Consider the following 24,392-nt stretch of genomic DNA (forward strand, 5'->3'; position numbering starts at 1 on the left):
AAATTGCATGACGTCCTACCACGACAGTCACTCGTTGACGACTGAATTTCCCGCAGCACTGATTGGACAAGCAATGTCATGTGATCATCTGCAGCCAATGATAGCCAAGCGGGGGTGTCACAACTAATTGACACGTTGAGTCGGGTGTGACTAATCTCCATGGCAGAGGCTCCGTCGAACCCCTGAGACTGATTCACCGAACTCCTGGGGTTCGATCGAACCCAAGTTAAGAACCACTGGTCTAGATCATGAATATATCAGAGGTAAATGTCATTATGTTCCGCTGGATTTTGAAAAGTCCGATTGTCCTTGAATGCACCTCAAGTATAGTGAGCATCGCGAGACGTCAGCGTTTACACGTCGTCACCGGCTAGCGGCTAGTCGCTAATGCCGAAGACGAGTGTCCTCTCCTAAAATGACGGCGTGATTATTAACTTGCGGTTTCTTAGCGTCCTAAATCTCAAAAAGTCAAAGTATTATTTTGTATTTTTTAGTTTGAAGTTACTTGACGTACGTAATACCTACAGCACATTTGGCAACAAAGTTGTATTCAATTCAATTCAATTTGTTACATTATGAGTATGTTTGCAGTTTCCTTGACGTGTAGATGACAGCACACACGCCCAAAAAACTGTTAGCCGAGGCAGAAAAAAAATAATCTTTTTTTTTTCCTCTCTTATTTATTTGAGGTATCAGAATTACTGAAGCAGTCGAAGGAGTATAACAAAAAGCAAGAGAGAAATTGAAATAGAGAAGGTGCAGTTGTTGCCTCAAGTGAAGTCCAGGTACACTGTGAAAAAGTCCCGGTTTGCTAGAGGGGACTCCGGACTGCTGCGTACTCTTCCACTTAATGCGCTGATAGTCCCCCAATTTCAATCAAGCCTCGAGAAAGCACAGAGAGAACACAATCGACTCCCAAGAAGAGATGCGAAGCCCAGCCGGCATTCTCAAGAGCCGCGGAGTCCGCATGCTAACCCTCCCGTTCATCGTGCCGCCCCCTTCGGTGGACATCAACGCGCCAACATGTTGATGCAGTCGGCCGGTCATTCATGAGTGGCTGAGCTCCCCCCTGACTCCCCACTCTTGAGTTGGATGAATGTGTTTATCAGTTTGGTGCCGTTGTTCGTCGTCCCCGGGGGCCCGTCGACTGTGTTCTCAACCGGTGCATAATCGAAACAAATTGGGGGCGTTAAGGCACTTGGCGAGGAAGTTAATTACGTGACACACGCGGAATGACGCCAGCTCATTTCAAAGTACAAGCCACATAAACACGACAGTCGTGGAGGAGGCGTGAGTATAAAAGAATCCCTCCGCATTGCTCCGGTCCAACAAGCGACTAATGAATGTCAATGAATGAACGCGGCGATGTGCTCGGTGCTGACGGGCATCCAGATGCAACCTTGGCCCCTTTTTGTTCGTTGCCTTGAAACGGACTTAAGAGAGTTTGGCCCACGTCGCTGGCGCCCAAGGTTGCGGGATGTCGTTGGCAGCAAATGTGAAGTATTTTGTAATGCTCCTGCAACAGATGCGCGCGCGTCACTTGTCTGACCTTGGCTCTCTTCTATCTTTGCCGGTAAAGTCGTGACACGCGCCCACTGCGCCTCGCCAGATGAAGCGCCGACTTCCTGTGCGTGTGTTTTGCCATCAGATAAAACAATCTTGGCTGTTTTACCCTGAGGATTGACGGCTGCCGGAACAATGGCGGCCGCGGCCTACTTTTGAAACCCACGGGATGTGCAAATGCAATTGGAGAGGTCAGTGAAAACACATTTTCCCGAACTCAAATGACTGCGCCTGGTGAATTGAAAACATGGGCTTGCGCCTGCACCACGAAAAACATCCACCGTCAGAAATGTCGCATTCTTCAAACAACATCGGAATGCACAATTTCAAATCCATATCACATATGAATGTGAAAGTGTGTCCAGACGTTTTGACGCGTACCTGCCGGGTATACATTATTGATCCTCAACATTGATCCGACAAGTAATGTGATTAGATGAATCAATAGTCTGCATGCCGAGTTCGAGAGGGCACCATCTTGACTTGGTCAATCGATTTCAATGAGACGTAAGGATCAATTTGATGACATCTTAAGACAGCTCATACTTGACATATTGTACCTTATTTTTTTTTTACCATTTTGAAGACCTCCCGGGTGTCCAAATAAGACAAGGATAAAGAATCGACTTCCAAGTATACGGCTTTTGTAACCATGTTGTGCCACATTTCGGCGACATGAGGGCTATTCAGTGTTGCCAATTTAGCATGACCGTTTTTCAAAAAGCGACTTGCAACCATAAAAGTATTGAGAAACTTTGAGGCCGGCAGGAGCTGTTGGGCCCTCTGCGTCCAGACCGCAAACGAATCACACTCACCGTACGGCAGCCCCATAAAAGGAGCACCATTCATGACTCGATTGTATTTTCACTCGTGGCGGCAGCACTTCATCACCAGCATCACCCGCATCTCCTTGTCAACTGCTTAGCCATTTGAGTATTTACCGAATGTTATCGGATGCTAATGCTAATCGACGCAAGCACTGCAGCATTGTTGAGACCTTTTTAGCTTCTGAATTAGTGAAAAGAGCAGGTTCACATTGGAACGGTTTGAAAAATATGCAAGGCTGGCAGAGTCAAATTTTGGAAAGCGTCTCCATTCATATCAGCAGGATTTTTTTTTTCCTGCAAAATGTGCTTCCGAGGAAGGAATTCAGAAGAAGCGCCATTCAAAAAAGTGGGCGACAAGAAACTGACTCCGGTGTTTAATTTCACACTTGACGGGCGGGCAGGGAATCGACAGAGACGACTATTGGCAGACAAGACATTAAAAAGTCAATTTACTGTCATAAAACCATCCTACCTTCACTTATTTCTTTTTTTATACCATATTTCATAGTTACTGTTCTTACGCGAGTGTTATTGATGGTGCGGTGGTCCACGGGCCTGACTCGTGTGCGCGCGGCGTGGGAGGGGCTCCCGCTCGCTGACGGCGTGGATGCGGGTGTGTATGCTTGTCCGTCTCTAATGTGCGCCCTGCGACGGACCGGCGACCGGTCCCGGGGGTCGTCCGCCTTTGGCCCCAAGTCAGCCGGGATCGGCTGCGGCAACTCCCCGCGAGCCTCTTCGGGGTCAACGCCGTTGAAAATGGACACATGAATGAACGGATGTACACCAAAGCGAGCTTACGCGTCAGATTGTTTGTTTGTTTGTTGATTCACGTGCAGGCGTCCATATGCGATCCGTTCATTGGGAGCGGAGCCCCCGAGGAGGGGCGCTGGCAGCGGGCCACGTGGGAGAGAGCGTTGGGGGAGGGAGGGAGGGACACGCTCCCTCCATCCAGACGCAGACGCACGCCGGTGAGACGTTCGGCACCTCCACCTGCAACAAAGAGCGTCCTCCTCCCCTTTTTCCTCCTCCTCCTCGCCCCCTGAGCAGCACGCTCCTCATCTTCACCAGACCGGAGGAACAACTTACGGTACATCACAATCCGGCTTTTTACATTCTATTTCTGAGTCAGCTGCACTTTTGCCAATGTTGTTTTGTTTGTTTTTTTCCCGAAGACGAGCTCCTCCGCGTGTGATCTGTTGAACTTCTTTGACAGCCTCGTTCGACGTGAGTATACTCGAGCATCTCATTCATTCCTAAAGGGGAAAAAAAATGTCCAGATGGTAAGTGCCTTGATGAATCAATGGAAAAAGCCCAGCGCGTTTCATCACAGCAATTACTGTACGCCAATGCTGAATTAACCATCGTTTTGTTCTTTCTTTTGTTTCCCATCTATGGAGACTCAGATCTCTTGTTTTTTTTCTAATCGGATTTTAATGACGTGGTCATGCCACAAGCTCCGGGCGGCGTGCGAGTCCCGCTGAGCTGCCTAGAAAACAAACACGCGGAGCTTATTTGTCATCACACGTCTGTGACGGTCACGGTGGGCGACCTCACCCCGGCGAGTCCTACCAGTGTGTGTGTGTGTGTGTGTGTGTGTGTGTGTGTGTGTGTGTGTGTGTGTGTGTGTGTGAGAAAGAATTGTGTCCAGTTTTTTTTCGTGCAGTGTTTCTCAAACTGGGGCGAGTGGCCCCAGGGGGTTTGTGAACTGTAGCTTCTGTCATTTGCAATCTGGTTTCATTTGAAATCTGACATGATTATTTTCCCTGACAGATTCAGATTTTTTCTTGCTTTCTTGCTTCATTTCGGGGTGAACGTTTTGTCACGTCACTCTGCCTGTTGCGGGAGTCTGTCGCCTCGCTCTGCGGGTTTGTGTTCATTTCGTATTTGTGGTTCCGCTTGCCTTGTTCGCCTTCTAATTGCATTCCTGGCAAATCGATCTGGTTTTGGGGAGTCCATCCTGCACTCCTGCCTGGCCGCTTGCCGACCCCTGGGTCCTCAACCTCGTGCACGCCTCATGACAGCCTGGCCTCATTCAGCGGCTTCTGCGCGGTGGGAATTTGTGGTGTTTGCAAATATTCTTGGACATTTTCATGCGAGCCCGCCCCTCCCCCCTTCTGCTTCCACTTTAAGAGTGGGAAATGAAAAGTTGTTCAAAATCCCGCTTGAGCCCGCAGGTTCCTTTGCCCTCGACTGTTACTGAGAAAAACAATGCAGCTCTACTTCTCCTTTCAGCTTTGACGTCAAAGTGTCATCTGGCCTTGCTTGAAAGTCATGGCCTGGGTGGGGGGTGGAAAAATCTGTATAGGGGTGGTGTTATGTAAATGAGCAACTATTATTTTCAGCCAACAAAAGATTGACTCGGTGTCATTTTGCACTCGACGGGGGTGGGGGGGCGAGCACGGCAGAGCCGCGACGATCTGCAAACAAGCAATCGGAAAGTCCATTTCCCAACCGATGTTTACAGCAAAGAGTTTCTCCCCGCCGTCACTTCAAACGTGTCGTCAACGTGTGCGGGAACGGCGTGAGCTCATTTGCAGCAAATTGGGGACCATTTGTATTCAGAACACGGAATTATGCCCATAACATGGAAATAGGGAACACCGTGCGAGCGAGGGCAATGCCGACTCGCGCTGCTGATGATCATGACTAACATCAAGGTCTTTGAGTAGTTATTATTTGTATTTATTTATTTATTTTTACAGAGACGGAGGCTATGATGAGCGTGCGGGTGCCAGGCCCGGCCGTACAAACGCTCCATGCACGACAATGTCACCGATTCCTGCTTGGATGTTCCACATCGTAGGCGGGCGAGCCCTTCTGAAATAAAATCTCCACGGCGATGTCAGAGTTTCTTTCAAGCAAAACCCGAAAAGGACGGCATCACTAAATCCAGACCTTTTGCTACTCTGAAAGCGAACGGCGCCGTGTTTGGCGGCGATGAATTGTAAAATCAGTTGAAAGGAGGATCGCTTTGAGCCGGGAGGACCTGCGAGCGATGAACCCCTTCGGGGACTCGTCGGGGCCCGGCACATCTCCGAAAGGCTTGGCGGCGGCGGCGCGGGCTTTGCTCTTTGGAATACTTTTGGCAAGCGCCTCAGCCTGTCCCACCGGCTGCCACTGCACGGAAAAGAGCGGCACGACGGCGGTACAGTGCACGTCCGGGAACTTGGAGAGCATCCCGTCGGACCTCCCGAGAGACACCGTCGCTCTCCTGTTGGCCTCCAACCGCATCACCAAGATCCCAAACTACGCCTTCCGACAGCTCGGCCGCCTCCAGGAGTTGGACCTGTCCGACAACAACATCGAGACGGTGGAGGCGGCGGCATTCCACGGCCTGGCCGACAGCCTGCGGGCGCTGGACCTGGCCAACAATCGCATCCAAAGCGTCCCCAAGGAGGCCTTCGCTCACCTCCGAGCCAAAATCAACCTCTCCAACAACCCCTGGCACTGCGAGTGCGTCCTGCAGGAGGTTCTGCGGGAGCTGCGGCTGGACCCGCAGTCGGTGAAGGACGTGGTGTGCCGCACGGCCGTGCAGGAGGAATACGCCGGCAGGTCGCTCATCCAAGTCCTGGACTCGGGGATCAACTTCTGCAACTTTCACCACAAGACCACCGACGTGGCCATGTTCGTCACCATGTTCGGCTGGTTCGGCATGGTGATCGCCTACGTCGTCTACTACGTCAGGCACAACCGGGAGGACGCCAGGCGCCACCTGGAGTACCTCAAATCTTTGCCGGGCGGAGCTCGCATGGCAAAAGATTTGGACACCGTCAGTACTGTTCTCTAGCAAGACGCTTGGATTGGGTGTCGAGTCATCGTGACAGAAACATTTCTGAACCTATTGAAGGCTTTTTAATTATTAAATGGTCATCTGGTGTGGATTGTCTTCGCAAATGACCATTGACAGGGGGTCCTCGGTTTCGGTCAGAGTTCCGTTTTTTGGGCCAAGGACACAGAAATCAGGAAGGGGGCAAGCACGCACGACTTCACAGCACGCTATTTGGCGGAGATGTAAATAATCCGCCCAGAATCCTCACAACCACCATCGAGTGGACGTCGTAGGCCACGAACGTCGTTCGCGCAAATCTTCCGAAATTGACCCTCGTCCGACATCTGCGTCCCATTGGGGCTCGTTCAGATCAACTCAATAAACTGCCCCACTTCCTGTTCCACACTGTGCATCTTGTTACGATCGCCATGAAGACCAAATGTCATGTTTATTGGACAAAATGGTGATTTCGAATTTGATTGTTTTTTTCAATGGGGTCATGTTCAGCATTAATTGATTATTGACACATTCAGCAAAGATTGCAGAGTGCAAAGACTCAATGATGCCAGTGTGTGTGTGTGTGTGTGTGTGTGCGTGCGTGCGTGCGTGCGTGCGTGCGTGCGCGCACACACACACACACACACACACGTGTGAGAGTCGCACCTCTCCACATAAATTTTGAAAGCACACAAGCGGCCACTTAAGTTGCTCAGCTGGCCGTGCGACTCCATTCCTCATGCGTTGGTTATACGGTGATGTGAAAGCAGAGTAATTTGGTCAAGCGCCCCGTGCGGCTTTTGCTTTGATTAGGATGCATTGTGCGCACGGCCGCCTCGGCGATGTCCGCCGGGCTTTGGGCTCGCGGCCATTCCACGCGCGGCATCGCATTATAACATTCTGGAGACGAGCCAGCGAGCGCCGGCGGCTTTGCGGTCAACGTGTCGAGCGTTTGCGCTTTGTGGATTTCGATGCTGTTTGTTGCTCCATGAAAAAAGAAAAAGAAGTGACGGTTTTGAAAAAGAATTTCAGGAGAAATCAAGTGAATCATGAGTTTTGAAATCAGTGGCCTATAATTTTTATTTTTTTTTTATGATGACATTTATCTTATAAAGGGGCGTGGCATCAAACCTACTTGCGATATCTCAACGTTTTTTAAAGCGAAGACGATTTGCCATTTGGCAAGAAACGCAAAGACGAAGCAACCGCATCTGAGTGCAGTTTTGAAAATGAAAAAAATGAGTTCCCGAAGAATGAACGATGAAGAATCCACTTGTTTTTAATGTTTCAAATGTTGGTGCGCGCCGGCGACGAATGAAACGGGGCTGTCTGTCTGGAAAGACTCGATTTGGTCTGACAGAGAAGAGTCGAGCGTTCCCAAAGCCGGCCTGGCTCGAGGCAAGCTGCTTTTATTTAGTCCACTGACATTGCGCCGTGCGTGACACCTGTTGAAATGTTTCTCTCCACCCCTGAAATGTTTCACGCCGAGGGCCATTTTCAGATCACGCCGGCTCCGACCGGGCTGCTCGTCGCCGAAGCGGCTTCGGCTATCACCTTTATAACGGAGGCCTTTTATCGTGGCGGTTGCCATCGTCCTAACTGTCCTTGGCAGGCAGATTTTGTCCTTTGTGTGGCGGTCCCAAACCAGACTGTGTTCAAGGAACACAGGACTGATTCGGCTCTCTTTCTTTCCACCAGGTGGCAACGAAAACGTTTGGCTGCTTTTGTCTCCCTCTAGTGGTGCAAACGAGGTGATGCGAGTCATTTGCTTGAGTTTCAGGTTTGTGACGTCAGTCTAAATTCGGCTTCGTATCCTGTTAAACCGCGTCCATGGGAGAGAATGTGCGCTCATATTTTGGTCATGTAACATTTAGACAAAAAGAAAAATGTCTCAAACCTCAAAATCAACACCTTGATACAAAATGTTCTCAATTGGAATGAGACTCCCGCCCCCTCGCCACGACACACATACGCACACACACACACACGCACACACACGCCCCCCCTCGTCCCAAGCGAAGCTGACAGCGAAGAAGATGGATGCCCCACGAAGAAGTTACTGAGGACGCTTGTGGGTTCGTTTTGGGGCTAAAATCATTTGTTTTTCTCCTTCTTCTTCTTCTTGTTTTTTTTCTTTTTTCTCCAAAACATGTTGGTGTCGTTTTTGCTCTCTGCTGTGATTTTATGCGAGAGCGAAGCTTCGGGCGAGTTCGCCCCCACCGGAGCCGGGGCGAGAGTGCCAACATCTCGCCTGCATGTCGATGAGGAGGAGGACGGCGGCGGAAACTTTTCCGCGCGGCGAATCGTCGAGCCCTCCGCAGGTTCGTATTGGAAACTGCTTTGAAGCTTTTTCATTTAATTGATTTTTCACCATTGTTAAATGACAGTGTATTTATTTCCATTGATTAATGTTTCTTCATTCATCCCATATAATCGTTAATGTGTTCATTGTGAATCCAATATTTGACAAACCTACACATTTCCATTATCCTGATTGAAAGTACAATTTTAAAATGACTATCAGTTGTTTTGAAATCAAATTTGAACTGATGTCAGCTTGTCTGCCTTGAGAAGCTCTCCGGTGGCTTGTTTGCCTCGGGTCATTTTCTGTCTGCACTGCCAAGTGCCATCCACCGAGTTCTGAGGCGTTTGGCCGAGTACAAGCAGAGAATCGGAAAGGAGAAAAGCGGACGAATCTAAGAACGCGGGGTTGCGGTTCCCCGGCGGGGGAGCGCTCGTGAGTCGTCACTACTCGTTTGGGCCAGGAGAAATTGTCGTGGCTGTTTCGAAGGCAATATGGACACGCGTGCTTCTCATGAGACTTAGCCGAGTCACATTCTGGCGAGTCGTGACATCTTCAGTCTGTGTGGGAGGAGTGCGGTGGGCATCGCTCGAGGCCGGCTGTCCCCCCCGCTGCGCTGTCCGGCGCAGTCGCACTTGGAAGTGCACCAAATGCAATCCACCCACTTGACTTGCTTCCATCCTCCCCTCCTCTGGCTCTCAGCCCTTTTCCCACCAGAGTTTCGATGGAACTGGGACAAAAAGGAACCTTGTATTGGCTGAAAAGGTCACGTGTTTTTGGTACACTTTCTGAAGAGCTCCGAGATGCCACGAGATGGCGCCAAAGCGCCATCTCTCTCTCACGACGGCAATAAACTGGGACTTAAAATCGGGACTAAACTGGTGCCTTAGATACACGCCCACATTTATATATTTGTTTTTCTTTCACTCGGCAAAAATATAGGATTCTTTAAAATGAGGCTTCAAAATGTTTGGCGTCATTCCCAGTTACCGTTTCAGATAAGATAAGATAAGATAAAGAAACCTTTATTTGTCCCACACTGGGCAAATTTGCAGTCTACAGTCTACTTCGCATCAAATTCAACATGAAACAAAGACAATTCCACATGCATTTCGAACAAGCACACAATTTTGCATTTTGCTAGCTTAATGCTAGCATACAATATAATTGAAGACGGCAGTTACATGTCAATCGTTTATGTCAGTAGTTTAAACACAGACAATTTCACATGTATTAACAACAAGCACATCGTGTTGCCTCTTGCTAGCTTCATGCGAACAAAGTTTAATTGAATGCACCAGTTACATGCTAGCAGTTTGTGTCGGTAGTTTCAACACAGACAAATCCACATGTATCAAAATTAGCTACTCAACTCTGCCTTCTGCTTGCATAATGCTAACATAATGGAACATGCCATTCACATGCTAACAGTTACCATCCATTGTATCAAACACAGTTGGTGGAGCAATGCATGTTGACCAACAGTTTAACCATACTCACAGGGATATTTTCTTTATCCTCTGCCAAAAAGAGGCCATTACAGCAGTTTACTGAGTTATTATTTTTTGAAAAATACATTCCAAATGACTGTTTCAAACAAAAATTGCAGACTGTTTGATTTACGTGACGGGTTTTTGAGACATTTAGGTGCCTGTTATGGTAGACCTGCCCACTTAATTTCATACCACTCGATCAAGGACTTTTCTTTTTTTTTCTTTTTTAAACTTTCTTGTAGGTGCTATTGGTGTTCCCCATCCCATTCTTTTCGGGCATGTTGCAAGGCCCCTCAAAAGGTTTCTAATTTGCCAAAGAAATAAAAGTAAACAGCGATGACAGGATGGATAGCCTCTCAAATATTCAGCCCATTTCCTCATAATTACTTTGGCCAAACACGGTGGAGCCTCTGCACCGATACGCTTAAGACAGATTTTGGCAAAAAAAAAAAAAAAAAAAAAAAAAAAGGTCTTATTTTGGGACATTGTAGAGTAGTCATCACTAACCTGGTAGTCGAATGGTTAGTGCGTTGGCGTTGCGCTGCAGAGGTGCGGGGTTCGAATTCAGCTCCGGCCTTCCTGTGTGTTCTCAAAAATGTCCGTGGCCGTGCATTTTCTGATCTCTTCTACACACAACTATTCATGCTCACACTCACATCTACAGACAATGTGAATTTTTTTGTTCATCAGCTGACTGGTCATCAAATGGTTCGTGCGTCAGCCTTGCACTGCGGAGGTGCAGGGTTCGATTCTCTTTCCAGCCTTCCTGTGTGTTCTCAAAAACATGCATTGCTATACATTTTCTGCTACTTCCCCGCGCAACGATTCGCGCTCATCCTGAGGAAAAAGAAAAGCCTTCATTCCCTGCCTGGTAGTTGAACGGTGAGTTCGTTGGTCCAATGCTGCGGAGGTGCAGGGTTTGATTCCAGCCTTCCTCTTCGTGCTCAAAAATGTGCGTGGCCATCAGTTTTCTGATCCTCTTCTCCACACGATTCGCGCTGACGCTCACACCAAGGAACAATTTACAAAATTTACTATACATGGCAGTTTTTTTCGGCCAAAAACGCCTTCCAATACATGGTCGTTTTTTTTTGGCTAAAAATGGGCTAAAAACGCCTTTACTATACATGGTCGTTTTTTTCGGCTAAAAAAAAAAAAAATGGGCTAAAAAAATGGTCTTATTTTGGGACATTGTAAATCGTGTTTCACTTCCCTGTTAGCCGAATGGTTAGTGAGTTGGCGTTGTGCTGTGGAGGTGCGCGGTTCGAATCCAGCACTGTCTTATGTGTTCTCAAAAATGTGTTTGGCCATGCATTGTCTTTTCACAACTCAGTACGGGCTCACACTCACATCTATGGACAATGTAAAGTTTTTTTATCATCACCTGACTGGTAGTCGAGTGGTTAGGGTGTCGGCGTCGCGCTGCAGAGGTGCAGGGTTTGAATCCAACTCCGGCCTTCCTGTGTGTTCTAAAAAAATGTCCGTGGCCGTGCATTTTCTGATCTCTTCTCCGCACAACTTGGTCCCACACTGCGGAGGTGCAGGATTCGATTCCGGCATTCCTGTACGTGCTCAAAAATGTGCGTGGCCATCAGTTTTCTGATCCTCTTCTCCATACATCGATTCACACTCACAGTCACACCAAGTAACAATTCACGAAACCCGGTCGTTTTTTTTCGGCCAAAAACGCCTTACAATACATGGTCGATTTTTTTGGCTAAAAAAACCTTACTATACTGTCGTTTTTTTCGTGCCAAAAACGCCTGACTAGACTATGTCGTTTTTTCGGTTAAAAACGCCTTACTATACGATGTCGTTTTCTTTGTGCCAAAAAAGCCTCACTATACTATGTCGTTTTTTTCGGCTAAAAACGCCTGACTATACTATGTCGGATTTTTTCGGCTAAAAACGCCTTACTATACATGGTCATTTTTTTCGTGCCAAATATGCCTTACTATACTACGTGGTTTTTTTCGTGCTAAAAACGCCTTACTATACTATGTCGTTTTTTTCGTGCGAAAAATGCCTGACTATACTATGTCGGATTTTTTCGGCTAAAAACGCCTGACTATACTATGTCGTTTTCTTTGTGCCAAAAAAGCCTCACTATACTATGTCGTTTTTTTCGTGCTAAAACGCCTTACTATACTATGCCGTTTTTTTCGGCAAAAAACCCTTACTATACTGTCGTTCTTTTCGGCTAAAAACGCCTTACTACACTATGTCGTTTTTTTCGTGCCAAAAATGCCTTACGATACTATGTCGTTTTTTTCGTGCCAAATATGCCTTACTATACTACGTCGTTTTTTTCGGCTAAAAACGCCTTCTATACTATGTCGTTTTTTTCGTGCCAAATATGCCTTACTATACTACGTCGTTTTTTTCGGCTAAAAACGCCTTCTATACTATGTCGTTTTTTTCGTGCCAAATATGCCTTACTATACTACGTCGTTTTTTTCGGCTAAAAACGCCTTCTATACTATGTCGTTTTTTTCGTGCCAAATATGCCTTACTATACTACGTCGTTTTTTTCGGCTAAAAACGCCTTCTATACTATGTCGTTTTTTTCGTGCCAAATATGCCTTACTATACTACGTCGTTTTTTTCGGCTAAAAACGCCTTCTATACTATGTCGTTTTTTTCGTGCCAAATATGCCTTACTATACTACGTCGTTTTTTTCGGCTAAAAACGCCTTCTATACTATGTCGTTTTTTTCGTGCCAAATATGCCTTACTATACTACGTCGTTTTTTTCGGCTAAAAACGCCTTCTATACTATGTCGTTTTTTTCGTGCCAAATATGCCTTACTATACTACGTCGTTTTTTTCGGCTAAAAACGCCTTCTATACTATGTCGTTTTTTTCGTGCCAAATATGCCTTACTATACTACGTCGTTTTTTTCGGCTAAAAACGCCTTCTATACTATGTCGTTTTTTTCGTGCCAAATATGCCTTACTATACTACGTCGTTTTTTTCGGCTAAAAACGCCTTCTATACTATGTCGTTTTTTTCGTGCCAAATATGCCTTACTATACTACGTCGTTTTTTTCGGCTAAAAACGCCTTCTATACTATGTCGTTTTTTTCGTGCCAAATATGCCTTACTATACTACGTCGTTTTTTTCGGCTAAAAACGCCTTCTATACTATGTCGTTTTTTTCGTGCCAAATATGCCTTACTATACTACGTCGTTTTTTTCGGCTAAAAACGCCTTCTATACTATGTCGTTTTTTTCGTGCCAAATATGCCTTACTATACTACGTCGTTTTTTTCGGCTAAAAACGCCTTCTATACTATGTCGTTTTTTTCGTGCCAAATATGCCTTACTATACTACGTCGTTTTTTTCGGCTAAAAACGCCTTCTATACTATGTCGTTTTTTTCGTGCCAAATATGCCTTACTATACTACGTCGTTTTTTTCGGCTAAAAACGCCTTCTATACTATGTCGTTTTTTTCGTGCCAAATATGCCTTACTATACTACGTCGTTTTTTTCGGCTAAAAACGCCTTCTATACTATGTCGTTTTTTTCGTGCCAAATATGCCTTACTATACTACGTCGTTTTTTTCGGCTAAAAACGCCTTCTATACTATGTCGTTTTTTTCGTGCCAAATATGCCTTACTATACTACGTCGTTTTTTTCGGCTAAAAACGCCTTCTATACTATGTCGTTTTTTTCGTGCCAAATATGCCTTACTATACTACGTCGTTTTTTTCGGCTAAAAACGCCTTCTATACTATGTCGTTTTTTTCGTGCCAAATATGCCTTACTATACTACGTCGTTTTTTTCGGCTAAAAACGCCTTCTATACTATGTCGTTTTTTTCGTGCCAAATATGCCTTACTATACTACGTCGTTTTTTTCGGCTAAAAACGCCTTCTATACTATGTCGTTTTTTTCGTGCCAAATATGCCTTACTATACTACGTCGTTTTTTTCGGCTAAAAACGCCTTCTATACTATGTCGTTTTTTTCGTGCCAAATATGCCTTACTATACTACGTCGTTTTTTTCGGCTAAAAACGCCTTCTATACTATGTCGTTTTTTTCGTGCCAAATATGCCTTACTATACTACGTCGTTTTTTTCGGCTAAAAACGCCTTCTATACTATGTCGTTTTTTTCGTGCCAAATATGCCTTACTATACTACGTCGTTTTTTTCGGCTAAAAACGCCTTCTATACTATGTCGTTTTTTTCGTGCCAAATATGCCTTACTATACTACGTCGTTTTTTTCGGCTAAAAACGCCTTCTATACTATGTCGTTTTTTTCGTGCCAAATATGCCTTACTATACTACGTCGTTTTTTTCGGCTAAAAACGCCTTCTATACTATGTCGTTTTTTTCGTGCCAAATATGCCTTACTATACTACGTCGTTTTTTTCGGCTAAAAACGCCTTCTATACTATGTCGTTTTTTTCGTGCCAAATATGCCTTACTATACTACGTCGTTTTTTTCGGCTAAAAACGCCTTCTATACTATGTCGTTTTTTTCGTGCCAAATATGCCTTACTATACTACGTCGTTTTTTTCGGCTAAAAACGCCTTCTATACTATGTCGTTTTTTTCGTGCCAAATATGCCTTACTATACTACGTCGTTTTTTTCGGCTAAAAACGCCTTCTATACTATGTCGTTTTTTTCGTGCCAAATATGCCTTACTATACTACGTCGTTTTTTTCGGCTAAAAACGCCTTCTATACTATGTCGTTTTTTTCGTGCCAAATATGCCTTACTATACTACGTCGTTTTTTTCGGCTAAAAACGCCTTCTATACTATGTCGTTTTTTTCGTGCCAAATATGCCTTACTATACTACGTCGTTTTTTTCGGCTAAAAACGCCTTCTATACTATGTCGTTTTTTTCGTGCCAAATATGCCTTACTATACTACGTCGTTTTTTTCGGCTAAAAACGCCTTCTATACTATGTCGTTTTTTTCGTGCCAAATATGCCTTACTATACTACGTCGTTTTTTTCGGCTAAAAACGCCTTCTATACTATGTCGTTTTTTTCGTGCCAAATATGCCTTACTATACTACGTCGTTTTTTTCGGCTAAAAACGCCTTCTATACTATGTCGTTTTTTTCGTGCCAAATATGCCTTACTATACTACGTCGTTTTTTTCGGCTAAAAACGCCTTCTATACTATGTCGTTTTTTTCGTGCCAAATATGCCTTACTATACTACGTCGTTTTTTTCGGCTAAAAACGCCTTCTATACTATGTCGTTTTTTTCGTGCCAAATATGCCTTACTATACTACGTCGTTTTTTTCGGCTAAAAACGCCTTCTATACTATGTCGTTTTTTTCGTGCCAAATATGCCTTACTATACTACGTCGTTTTTTTCGGCTAAAAACGCCTTCTATACTATGTCGTTTTTTTCGTGCCAAATATGCCTTACTATACTACGTCGTTTTTTTCGGCTAAAAACGCCTTCTATACTATGTCGTTTTTTTCGTGCCAAATATGCCTTACTATACTACGTCGTTTTTTTCGGCTAAAAACGCCTTCTATACTATGTCGTTTTTTTCGTGCCAAATATGCCTTACTATACTATGTCATTTTTTTCGTGCTAAAAATGCCTTCCTTTTCTGTGCTGTTTTTTTCGGCTAAAAACGCCTTACTATACTATGTCGTTTTTTTCGTGCCTCCTCAGCCAGGGTGCTCTGCACCTCACACCTGAGACTCGTGAGCTCATCACCTACCTGTTGGCTCGTTTGGACTGGTACAAATTGACTCACAGACCATTCCTCATTGCAAGTTCCTGCCGTCACTACCCCAGTGGACTCTGTTGGCATCACTGCAGTTTATTGTTCCTTGTGCGGACATTCCCTGGTGGACTCTTCGTGCTTCCCCCTGAGTGACTTCACGAAGACTCTTCAATAAACGATGCCAAGTGTTGGCTTCAACTATACCTGCCTGTTGTCGTGATATTGGGGTCACATCCAAACCCGAACAAAAACGCCTTACTATAGATGGTCATTTTTTTACGGCTAAAAACACCTCACTGTTTGTGGTCGTTTTTGTCGGCTAAAAACGCCTCCCAAAACATGGTCGTTTTTTTGGGCGAAAAACGCCTTACTGTACATGGTCGTTTTTTTCGTATAAAAACGCCTTTCTATATGTGGTCATTTTTTCGGCTAAAAACGCCTTACTATACATGGTCGTTTTTTTCGTTTAAAAACGCCTTACCATACATGGTCGTTTTTTTCGGCTAAAAACGCCTTGCTGTACTCGGTCGGTTTTTCGGCTAAAAACGCCTTACTATACATGGTCGTTTTTTTTCGGCTAAAAACGCCTTACTATACATGGTCGTTTTTTTCGTAAAAAACGCCTTACTATAATGGGGTCGTTTTTTCGTCTAAAAACGCCTTACTATACATGGTCGTTTTGATCATTTAAAAAGGCCTTCCTATACATGGTCATTTTTTTCGGTTAAAAACGCCTTACTATACATGGTCGTTTTGATCATTTAAAAAGGCCTTCCTATACATGGTCATTTTTTTCGGTTAAAAACGCCTTACTATACATGGTCGTTTTGATCATTTAAAAAGGCCTTCCTATACATGGTCATTTTTTTCGGTTAAAAACGCCTTACTATACATGGTCGTTTTGATCATTTAAAAAGGCCTTCCTATACATGGTCATTTTTTTCGGTTAAAAACGCCTTACTATACATGGTCGTTTTGATCATTTAAAAAGGCCTTCCTATACATGGTCATTTTTTTCGGTTAAAAACGCCTTACTATACATGGTCGTTTTGATCATTTAAAAAGGCCTTCCTATACATGGTCATTTTTTTCGGTTAAAAACGCCTTACTATACATGGTCGTTTTGATCATTTAAAAAGGCCTTCCTATACATGGTCATTTTTTTCGGTTAAAAACGCCTTACTATACATGGTCGTTTTGATCATTTAAAAAGGCCTTCCTATACATGGTCATTTTTTTCGGTTAAAAACGCCTTACTATACATGGTCGTTTTGATCATTTAAAAAGGCCTTCCTATACATGGTCATTTTTTTCGGTTAAAAACGCCTTACTATACATGGTCGTTTTGATCATTTAAAAAGGCCTTCCTATACATGGTCATTTTTTTCGGTTAAAAACGCCTTACTATACATGGTCGTTTTGATCATTTAAAAAGGCCTTCCTATACATGGTCATTTTTTTCGTATAGAAACGCCTTATATACATGGTCTTTTTTTTTGGCAAAAAAGGCCTTACTATACTATGTCGTTTTTTTCGGCTAAAAACGCCTTCCTATACATGGTCGTTTTGATCATTTAAAAAGGCCTTCCTATACATGGTCGTTTTGATCATTTAAAAAGGCCTTCCTATACATGGTCGTTTTGATCATTTAAAAAGGCCTTCCTATACATGGTCGTTTTGATCATTTAAAAAGGCCTTCCTATACATGGTCGTTTTGATCATTTAAAAAGGCCTTCCTATACATGGTCGTTTTGATCATTTAAAAAGGCCTTCCTATACATGGTCGTTTTGATCATTTAAAAAGGCCTTCCTATACATGGTCGTTTTGATCATTTAAAAAGGCCTTCCTATACATGGTCGTTTTGATCATTTAAAAAGGCCTTCCTATACATGGTCGTTTTGATCATTTAAAAAGGCCTTCCTATACATGGTCGTTTTTCGGGTTAAAACGTCTTACTATACATGGTCGTTTTTCATCTAAAAACGCCTATCTATACATGGTCGTTTTTTTCGGGTTAAAACGTCTTCCTATACATGGTCGTTTTTTCGTCGAAAAACGCCTTACTATACATGGTCGTTTTTTTCGGGTTAAAACGACTCACTATACATGGTCGTTTTTTTCGGCTAAAAATGCCTTCCTATACATGGTCGTTTTTCGGGTTAAAACGTCTTACTATACATGGTCGTTTTTCGTCTAAAAACGCTTATCTATACATGGTCGTTTTTTTCGGCTAAAAACGCCTTACTATAGATTGTCGTTTTTTTCGTCGAGGTAAAAAAAAAAAAAGTTTTTTTTTTAAGTCTGCAAAAAGTCCGCAGTCCGTGAGAAGCTGCAAAACAACAGCGAGTCACATAGAGCAACATATACAGTACTGAACTCCATGTATATTAAAAAAATATATATGCATCCATATATATATATTTTTTTATTTATATGTTTGAAAAAAATCCGCGATGCACTGAAGCCGCGACAAACGGACCGCCAAGTAGCGAAGGATCACTTTATTTTAAAAATCAAGAGGTGGCCCTGTGGTCGACTGGTTAGCGTGTTGGCGACACAGTACGGAGGTGCAGGGTTAAATTCTTGGCCCCCGCTTTCCATTGTGGAGTTTGCATATGTCGATGCGCCCGCCGCCCAAAGGCAGCCAGGATCGGCTCTAGCACGCCGGCGACCCTTCTGAGGGGAAACCTGATCGGCTCATGGATGGATAGATTCAGAATTGAGTCATCTGTCAAGGATTTTTCGAATGAATGGGTGACTCGCAGACACGTTTTTTTCCCTTATGGGACATGTTTTTAAATTGCCATCACGTGATTAGGATTCAGTCACCGGTTTGGTCCGACGAAACGCTGCAAACAAATCGACAGTGCCATCCCAATCCAGACGATGGCGAAAACATGAAAGGTTTTCTTCAGGAGCTGAGCTGACAAAGGAGCGCCACCCCCCGTCTGATCCAGTGCTCGGCGTCCACGTCCGTGTTGAGCGTCATGGCGATGACGTAGTTGGTGGAGTGGCCGGTGGTGGACAGCGTGCCTCGTCGCTCGCTGGTCTTGTAGACGGGCGACAGGTAGCACATCCGTTCGGGAATGTCCAGACGCTTGATGGGCTTCAACCACATCTGAGCCGGACAGGAAAGAAAAATGGCGGTGTGACGCCAACTGCATGCATTTCCACGGGAGGAAAACCCAACGGTTCCTCCCCAATTGAAACTTTCGCCGACGCAAACAGGTGTTGGTCACTTGAGGCTTGTCAACAAGTTTGGCGATGATCAAAAGATCAAGTGGGCCACTCCAAACGACGACGTCGAGAAAAGGCCAAAAAACAGTCGTAACGCAAGTCATCGCCATTTGCATTTCAAAGCAGCCTTTGTTTTGATTCCCGTTCCCTGTGAATAATAAACACATTTTTAATTATGTCATGCGCATTATTCATCAGCACTCAGGGCCACGACGACGTGCAAAAACAATCACGGGAAGAGCTGATGAGTTGCTGCCGGCACTTCGAATCTGCTGTCAACTTCCATTAGGTTCGCGCCTGCTAATTCATCAACACAAAACGGCGGGAAAGGAGCGTTGGCCATTTCAACACAATCACAAGCTTGCTTAAAGGGGCTTCTTGAGGGTGATTTTAAAAGTATGGCACAAATACATACATCACCTGTCAACAAGTGTTTTTTGTTTTTTTTTGTCGCGATAAATTTTTTTTTTTTTGGGGTGGTCGCTGCAAAACGTGGTTTTTAAGATAACGCCAATTTGACAGTCATAGTGGCCATTTTTCTCAGAAGTTTCTCACGCTTGCGCGATAAACACGTTCACCCGTAGTTGCAGTTCCACAGCCGTCCTGAAGGAAGCGCGAATGCAAATCAAACGCATCACACTGAGCTTGTGCTTGGATCGTGGCGGCGGCGGCGATCATCCCGCAGCGCGTATCACTCACCACCGGCATGGTGTCATGCAACACTTTGGGGTACGACTCGGCCAGACGTTTGGTCTTCCTGTCCCAGCGGGCGCCATCACACACACACACACACACACACACACACACACACACACACTTGAGCAAGTCGCAAAAAGGTGCAACTGATGAAATGAAATGGGGAAAAAAAAAAATGCGCTACTCAACAAGGCCGGGTCGAGACAGGCCAGCATGAGGGGGTCTTGTGCTCCAGCACACTTATTTTATTGCGCTTGTCGTTGTTCTTCTTTTTTTTTTTTCTTTTTTTTTTTAACTTTCTAGTGGGTGCCATTGGTGTTCCCCATCCCATTCTTTTCGGGCATGTTGCAAGGCCCCTCAAAAGGTTTCTAATTTGCCAAAGAAATAAAAGTAAACAGCGATGACAGGATGGATAGCCTCTCAAATATTCAGCCCATTTCCTCATAATTACTTTGGCCAAACACGGTGGAGCCTCTGCACCGATACGCTTAAGACAGATTTGGCTTTGGCTTGCGTTTCTCCTCTTTCTACGGAATGTATGACCTAATTCTGACACAAACAAGGCTGCCCATGTTTATATCAGCAGGAGTGGGCGAGGCTTTAGTGTGTGTGCGTGTTTGTGTGTGCGCGTGCGCGTGTTTCAAGAGCTAAGTCGCTGGAGGCCCATCTGTTAGGAGTGTCTGGTGGTCTCGCAGAACCACCCAATCGTGATTGTGTTCTCTTTAATAGTGTTTGTGAAAATGGCTTTGCTGGTTCTCCGTCCTGCCTTCCTGAACATTTCACTTTCAGACGATTTGGGCCCCCGCCAATGCACAAATGTGTGTGTTGAACTTCGAACACGCAACACAACATGAGGATCCATTCCTCATCCACATCATTGGCCTCACATGTCCCGTTTCAATCCTCATCATAAACCGATTTGCCGCGTGCGCCGCTTTGGCCAAATGGGGGAGATTATCGTAATCTGGCACGGGACACCCCCTGTTTCACATTTATCCCCCCTTCACCCCCCCCCCAAGAGTCTCCTTATGTTGATACACAGTGATGATGATGATGATGATGATGATGATCACAAGCAGCATGCATCATCTTCCCTGCAGGTTCAAAGTTCAACCTGAAAGTGCAGGTCGCTGACAGGCTGACTCGTCAGTTCCTGAGCCAGGCAGAGGTGGCGCTTTACGTCAACTACGCCAGAACCAAGACGGTTTTTACAGGGGAGGACGGCGGTGTTTTGCTGCGAGTCCCTTTTCAAAGCGGCTCACCCGTCACAATAACGGCGTGCAGGGACGGCTACGTTTGCGCAGCGCTTCCCTACGGAGCTATCAAAGCACCAAGTAAGATCACCAGTCCAAAGTGGGCCGAGCCGGCGGTCTCCAACGGCAACGTTTCGCTCTGTCTCAGTCTTTTCTTCAGTGACCGCGCCGCTCGTGCGTCTGACGCAAGGAAACATCTGGCTTTTTGAAGACTCTCTGCTGATCGCGGACAAAACATCTGGTAAGGTAGCATTGTCGGCGTCATTTCATGATTGCGTCAGTCACAACGTGATGAAAGCGTTTCGTTGACCGCGCTGCAGATGCGTCAGTAGAGTCCGTCGTCCGGTTCCCTCGGAGCCTGCTGAACATGACCGAGGGCGGCGACGTGGCTTCTTTGAAAGCCTACTTGACCATCCTGAAGCCGGCTTCAGAGGAGAGAGGCTTTCCGAAGACGGTGGGCGTCACGAGGAGCGCGGCAGGTTTTTATGAACTCATGTTTGGTTTGAAATGCGGCCGTTATCGCAAAGCCCGGCGTTCAGTCGCATCAACGGTTTTTCCACTGACAATGTGAATGCGACAGCAACACGTCGCCACTGTGTTTTTGGCCTTCCCAAGGATACGCCGGCGTGGAGTTGAATCCAGCGGCGGCCGTGAGCGTGCGACTGTTCTCCGGAGACGCGGAGCTGAATATCCGCGGTCCCATAAAGATCAGCCTAACTCTCCCCGACAACTGTGGACTGCAGTCTTCAAACGCGCTGCCGGCGTGGTTATATAACCGCACCACTGGTGGGTTGAGCGAGCCGACGCGTGCTCCGCTCGATCGCTTCACGTCTCCTCGCGTTTTACTCGGTCTCGGGAGATGTGGTTTGGATTTGATCTCTACAGATAACCCGGACTCGGAAGTCATCGTTCATCTGAAGCTCGGCCGCCTCACGGGGCTGAACAGCCACTTCCGCCGTATGACTTCATCGAATGGGTTGTTGTCCTTTAGGTGGCTGGATGAGACGGGGATTAGGGACGGTGGTGTCAGAAAGTGGAAAACTGAGTTGGACATTCACCGCTCCTCACCTTGGCGACTGGATTGCTGCGCCGGTGCCAACCGCCGGAGGTAAAGCGCTGACCGAAAGCCGTGCGGCTTTGAAACGTCACCAGAATGAGAAACTCCCGACCTCTCCGTCTCTCATCTGTGTCAATCTTCAGATGTCTTTGGACCCGCCGTGCTGCGTGACTTCTTTGTCCAGTATTCCTCTTTGCTGCTGGTTGTCCTTGGAGGAACGCTTTGTGTCGTTGCTTGCCTTCTCGCCGGATTCGTGTATTGTCACAGGTAAGAAGGGCTCGTCGTCGCCGAGCGTCCGATCTTTGAGCGCACGCTTGAGGGACCAAGCCAAATCAAAAACTGCATTTGAAAGAATAAATGAAGACATGAAGAACTTCCTCCAATCCACTGAATGCACTTGCGAGTTTGCCGCTCACTTGCCTCTGGCAATGCGACGGACACGTCGATAAACGCAAACGACGCACTGGTGCTCTCAATGCACACAGTGATCAAGTTCTGTTTGTGCTGCTTATCAGATGCTAACGCTGTTAGCGAAGGCATCTGACAAAACAGCTGGCTGACAGGCACGTTTTGCCAAATGGGGCGTTTTTTTTTTTTTAAGTCTTGTCGCTCTCTTCTCTTGAGGCGAACGAAGGCGACGCGCACGCTACCGCTGACGAGAAAAGACCAATCCACCACGACCGGGAGCAATGAAGACGTTGAAGGATCCTCCCCGTCTCAGCGCTTCTTGACCCAAAGGAGGCTCGACCAACACAACGTCACCGCATCCATATTGAACGGCAACGGTGTTCTCGCCAATCCCAAGGCGCTGGCCGCCGGCGCTGAATCCGACCATATGATTCCCCCGAGCAGCGTTCCCGCGTCTCCGATAGTCGCTCTGCTCTATTACGACCAGCCTGTTGCCATTCCGCATCCGTCGGCATTCGTCCAAGCGGACGACCAAACGCAGCGCTGGAGTCCAGCCTTGTACGCCGGCGGCGCAGAGAAACTGAGGGAAGAAGGCTCAGGCCTAAAGGTGTCGCGGGGCTCCTCAGCCACTCGGACCCGGGAAGGGGATACGGGAGGACACGCCGACAGCACCGGAAATGCTCCGGTACTGGCAACCAGAGGCCAGCGTGGTCTCCTTGAGTCTGCGTCAGTTCCGGAAACATTAAGCAAAATGGGAAGCGGTCGCCATTCGATGGACGCCGCGACCGAACTTTCAAAGGCGCCCTCATCGCAGCCTCCCCGGGCCTGGTTTGTGAGTCTCGAGGGTAAACCCGCCGCCGAGATCCGTTACGCCGTCGCGGAGCACCGGCAAAGGAGAAGAGCGGCGGAAAGTCGAGAGACCAGCCTGGATTCGGGCGTGGATATGATCGAGATGAACCAGGTTGGCGGGAGGAGAGCCGTCGCTCTGGAACGGAGTGCCACTTTTGTGAAGAGCGCATCGGGCAGCAAACCGACGTCGCGGTGAAATCCATCAGGGAGCCTTGAAGTCAAACATGGCGTCAGAAGTGATTCGTTACAGGTCATCTTCGTGGTTGAGTTCACGTCGGCATTCCATCCGCATCTGCAATTTCGCACTCCCTGACTATCGATCGTAAAACACATTCCAAGTGGACAATGCACGTGATTCTGTCTGTCCAGTCTTTTAGGAGCTGAGTTTGTCATTTGGAATCAGTTCTTCTTCACTGTCGCCTCTCAGTTTCTTTGGAACCGCTGAAGGATACAAACCATTTTATAAACAACAAGATATCATTTGGAGCAGGACCACTCCAGGTTTCTGCATGCCAATGCGTGTTGAGCTCGGCGGCCTCAAAGACCCCAAAACACGAACGCGCAGAGTTTGGATCTGGATGCGAGTTTTGACATTTCGTCTCATGAATCGGATCATTTCTTCATGCAACATTTCCTTTTTCTCCGTTTTATTTCTTGCTTATCTTCATGATCCTAATTTTGGTTTTTTGTCATCTAATAAATTAAATGTGTGCAATTAAAGTGCCGCGCTTGGTTTCTCTTTTGACATTTTTTTTTCAACTTAAGACTGCTGTCAGAGGGCATTTTCTTAGTCGGCTCGCGTCAGCAAAGGGGTTGAATGTGCACTGCGTGTTGGAAGAGAAACCACTAGAGGTCAGACTTGCACCAACTTTGTTTCTTGTGTCAGAAGTTGTTGATCGTCAGCCCAACCACTTGGATGGAAACGCCCACGTGTGGTCTCTGGAGGAAATCATAATAACAATACAGTAATAATAATAATACATTTCATTTGCAAGCGCCTTTCACAACACTCAAGGACACTTTCCAATCAAGAGCAAAACAATAAAACCACAGATAAAATTCTAAATAAAAGAAGAGATGGATTAAGAAGGTACGACAAGATCAGAATAATATCTATTTTTTAAAAAGTACATGTGTAATTCAAGTTGAGGGACGGTGCGTGAACGGTCAGCATGTCTGCCTCACAGTCGACAAGCGCTGCGTTTGAATCTCGGCTCAGGGCTTCATGAGC

At 46.0% G+C, this 24,392-nt stretch overlaps 2 protein-coding genes and 1 long non-coding RNA gene across 4 annotated transcripts; 2 read left to right on the forward strand and 1 right to left on the reverse strand.

The window, feature by feature from the left end:
• On the forward strand, window positions 1-6,758 carry LOC109517635 (leucine-rich repeat-containing protein 3-like). The gene is made up of 5 exons (XM_019872915.1): window positions 1-263; window positions 1,580-1,754; window positions 3,227-3,477; window positions 3,563-3,614; window positions 5,093-6,758. Exon 5 carries the CDS (start codon window positions 5,386-5,388, stop codon window positions 6,175-6,177), a length of 792 nt encoding a protein of 263 aa, XP_019728474.1. The 5' UTR covers window positions 1-263; window positions 1,580-1,754; window positions 3,227-3,477; window positions 3,563-3,614; window positions 5,093-5,385; the 3' UTR covers window positions 6,178-6,758.
• Window positions 1,805-19,678, reverse strand: LOC109517637 (uncharacterized). 2 transcript variants are annotated; one of them, XR_002168587.1, is made up of 3 exons: window positions 19,598-19,678; window positions 18,559-18,779; window positions 1,805-1,815 (listed from the first exon to the last, which is right to left on the reverse strand). It is a non-coding gene; the product is annotated as an uncharacterized LOC109517637 (long non-coding RNA). The 2 variants fall into 2 exon arrangements; XR_002168586.1 differs by lacking the exon at window positions 1,805-1,815 and having other exon boundaries at window positions 18,432-18,779.
• Window positions 8,095-23,898, forward strand: LOC109517634 (protein FAM171B-like). The gene is made up of 8 exons (XM_019872914.1): window positions 8,095-8,477; window positions 20,695-20,928; window positions 20,996-21,088; window positions 21,168-21,326; window positions 21,463-21,633; window positions 21,839-21,955; window positions 22,048-22,171; window positions 22,529-23,898. Exons 1-8 carry the CDS (start codon window positions 8,306-8,308, stop codon window positions 23,355-23,357), a joined length of 1,899 nt encoding a protein of 632 aa, XP_019728473.1. The 5' UTR covers window positions 8,095-8,305; the 3' UTR covers window positions 23,358-23,898.
• The last annotated feature ends 494 nt before the right edge of the window (window positions 23,899-24,392 follow it).

Source organism: Hippocampus comes, unplaced genomic scaffold, assembly GCF_001891065.2.
Source record: "Hippocampus comes isolate QL1 unplaced genomic scaffold, H_comes_QL1_v1.1 scaffold242, whole genome shotgun sequence".
In the NCBI taxonomy this organism is placed as follows: domain Eukaryota; kingdom Metazoa; phylum Chordata; class Actinopteri; order Syngnathiformes; family Syngnathidae; genus Hippocampus; species Hippocampus comes.

Bases quoted from the DNA above. Each gene is read 5' to 3' on its own strand.
- LOC109517635 (XM_019872915.1), top strand. From the start codon at position 5,386: ATGAACCCCTTCGGGGACTCGTCGGGGCCCGGCACATCTCCGAAAGGC.
- LOC109517634 (XM_019872914.1), top strand. From the start codon at position 8,306: ATGTTGGTGTCGTTTTTGCTCTCTGCTGTGATTTTATGCGAGAGCGAA. The intron at 8,478-20,694 runs GTTCGTATTGGA...TCTTCCCTGCAG, and splicing joins AATCGTCGAGCCCTCCGCAG to GTTCAAAGTTCAACCTGAAA. The intron at 20,929-20,995 runs GTAAGATCACCA...GCTCTGTCTCAG, and splicing joins CGGAGCTATCAAAGCACCAA to TCTTTTCTTCAGTGACCGCG.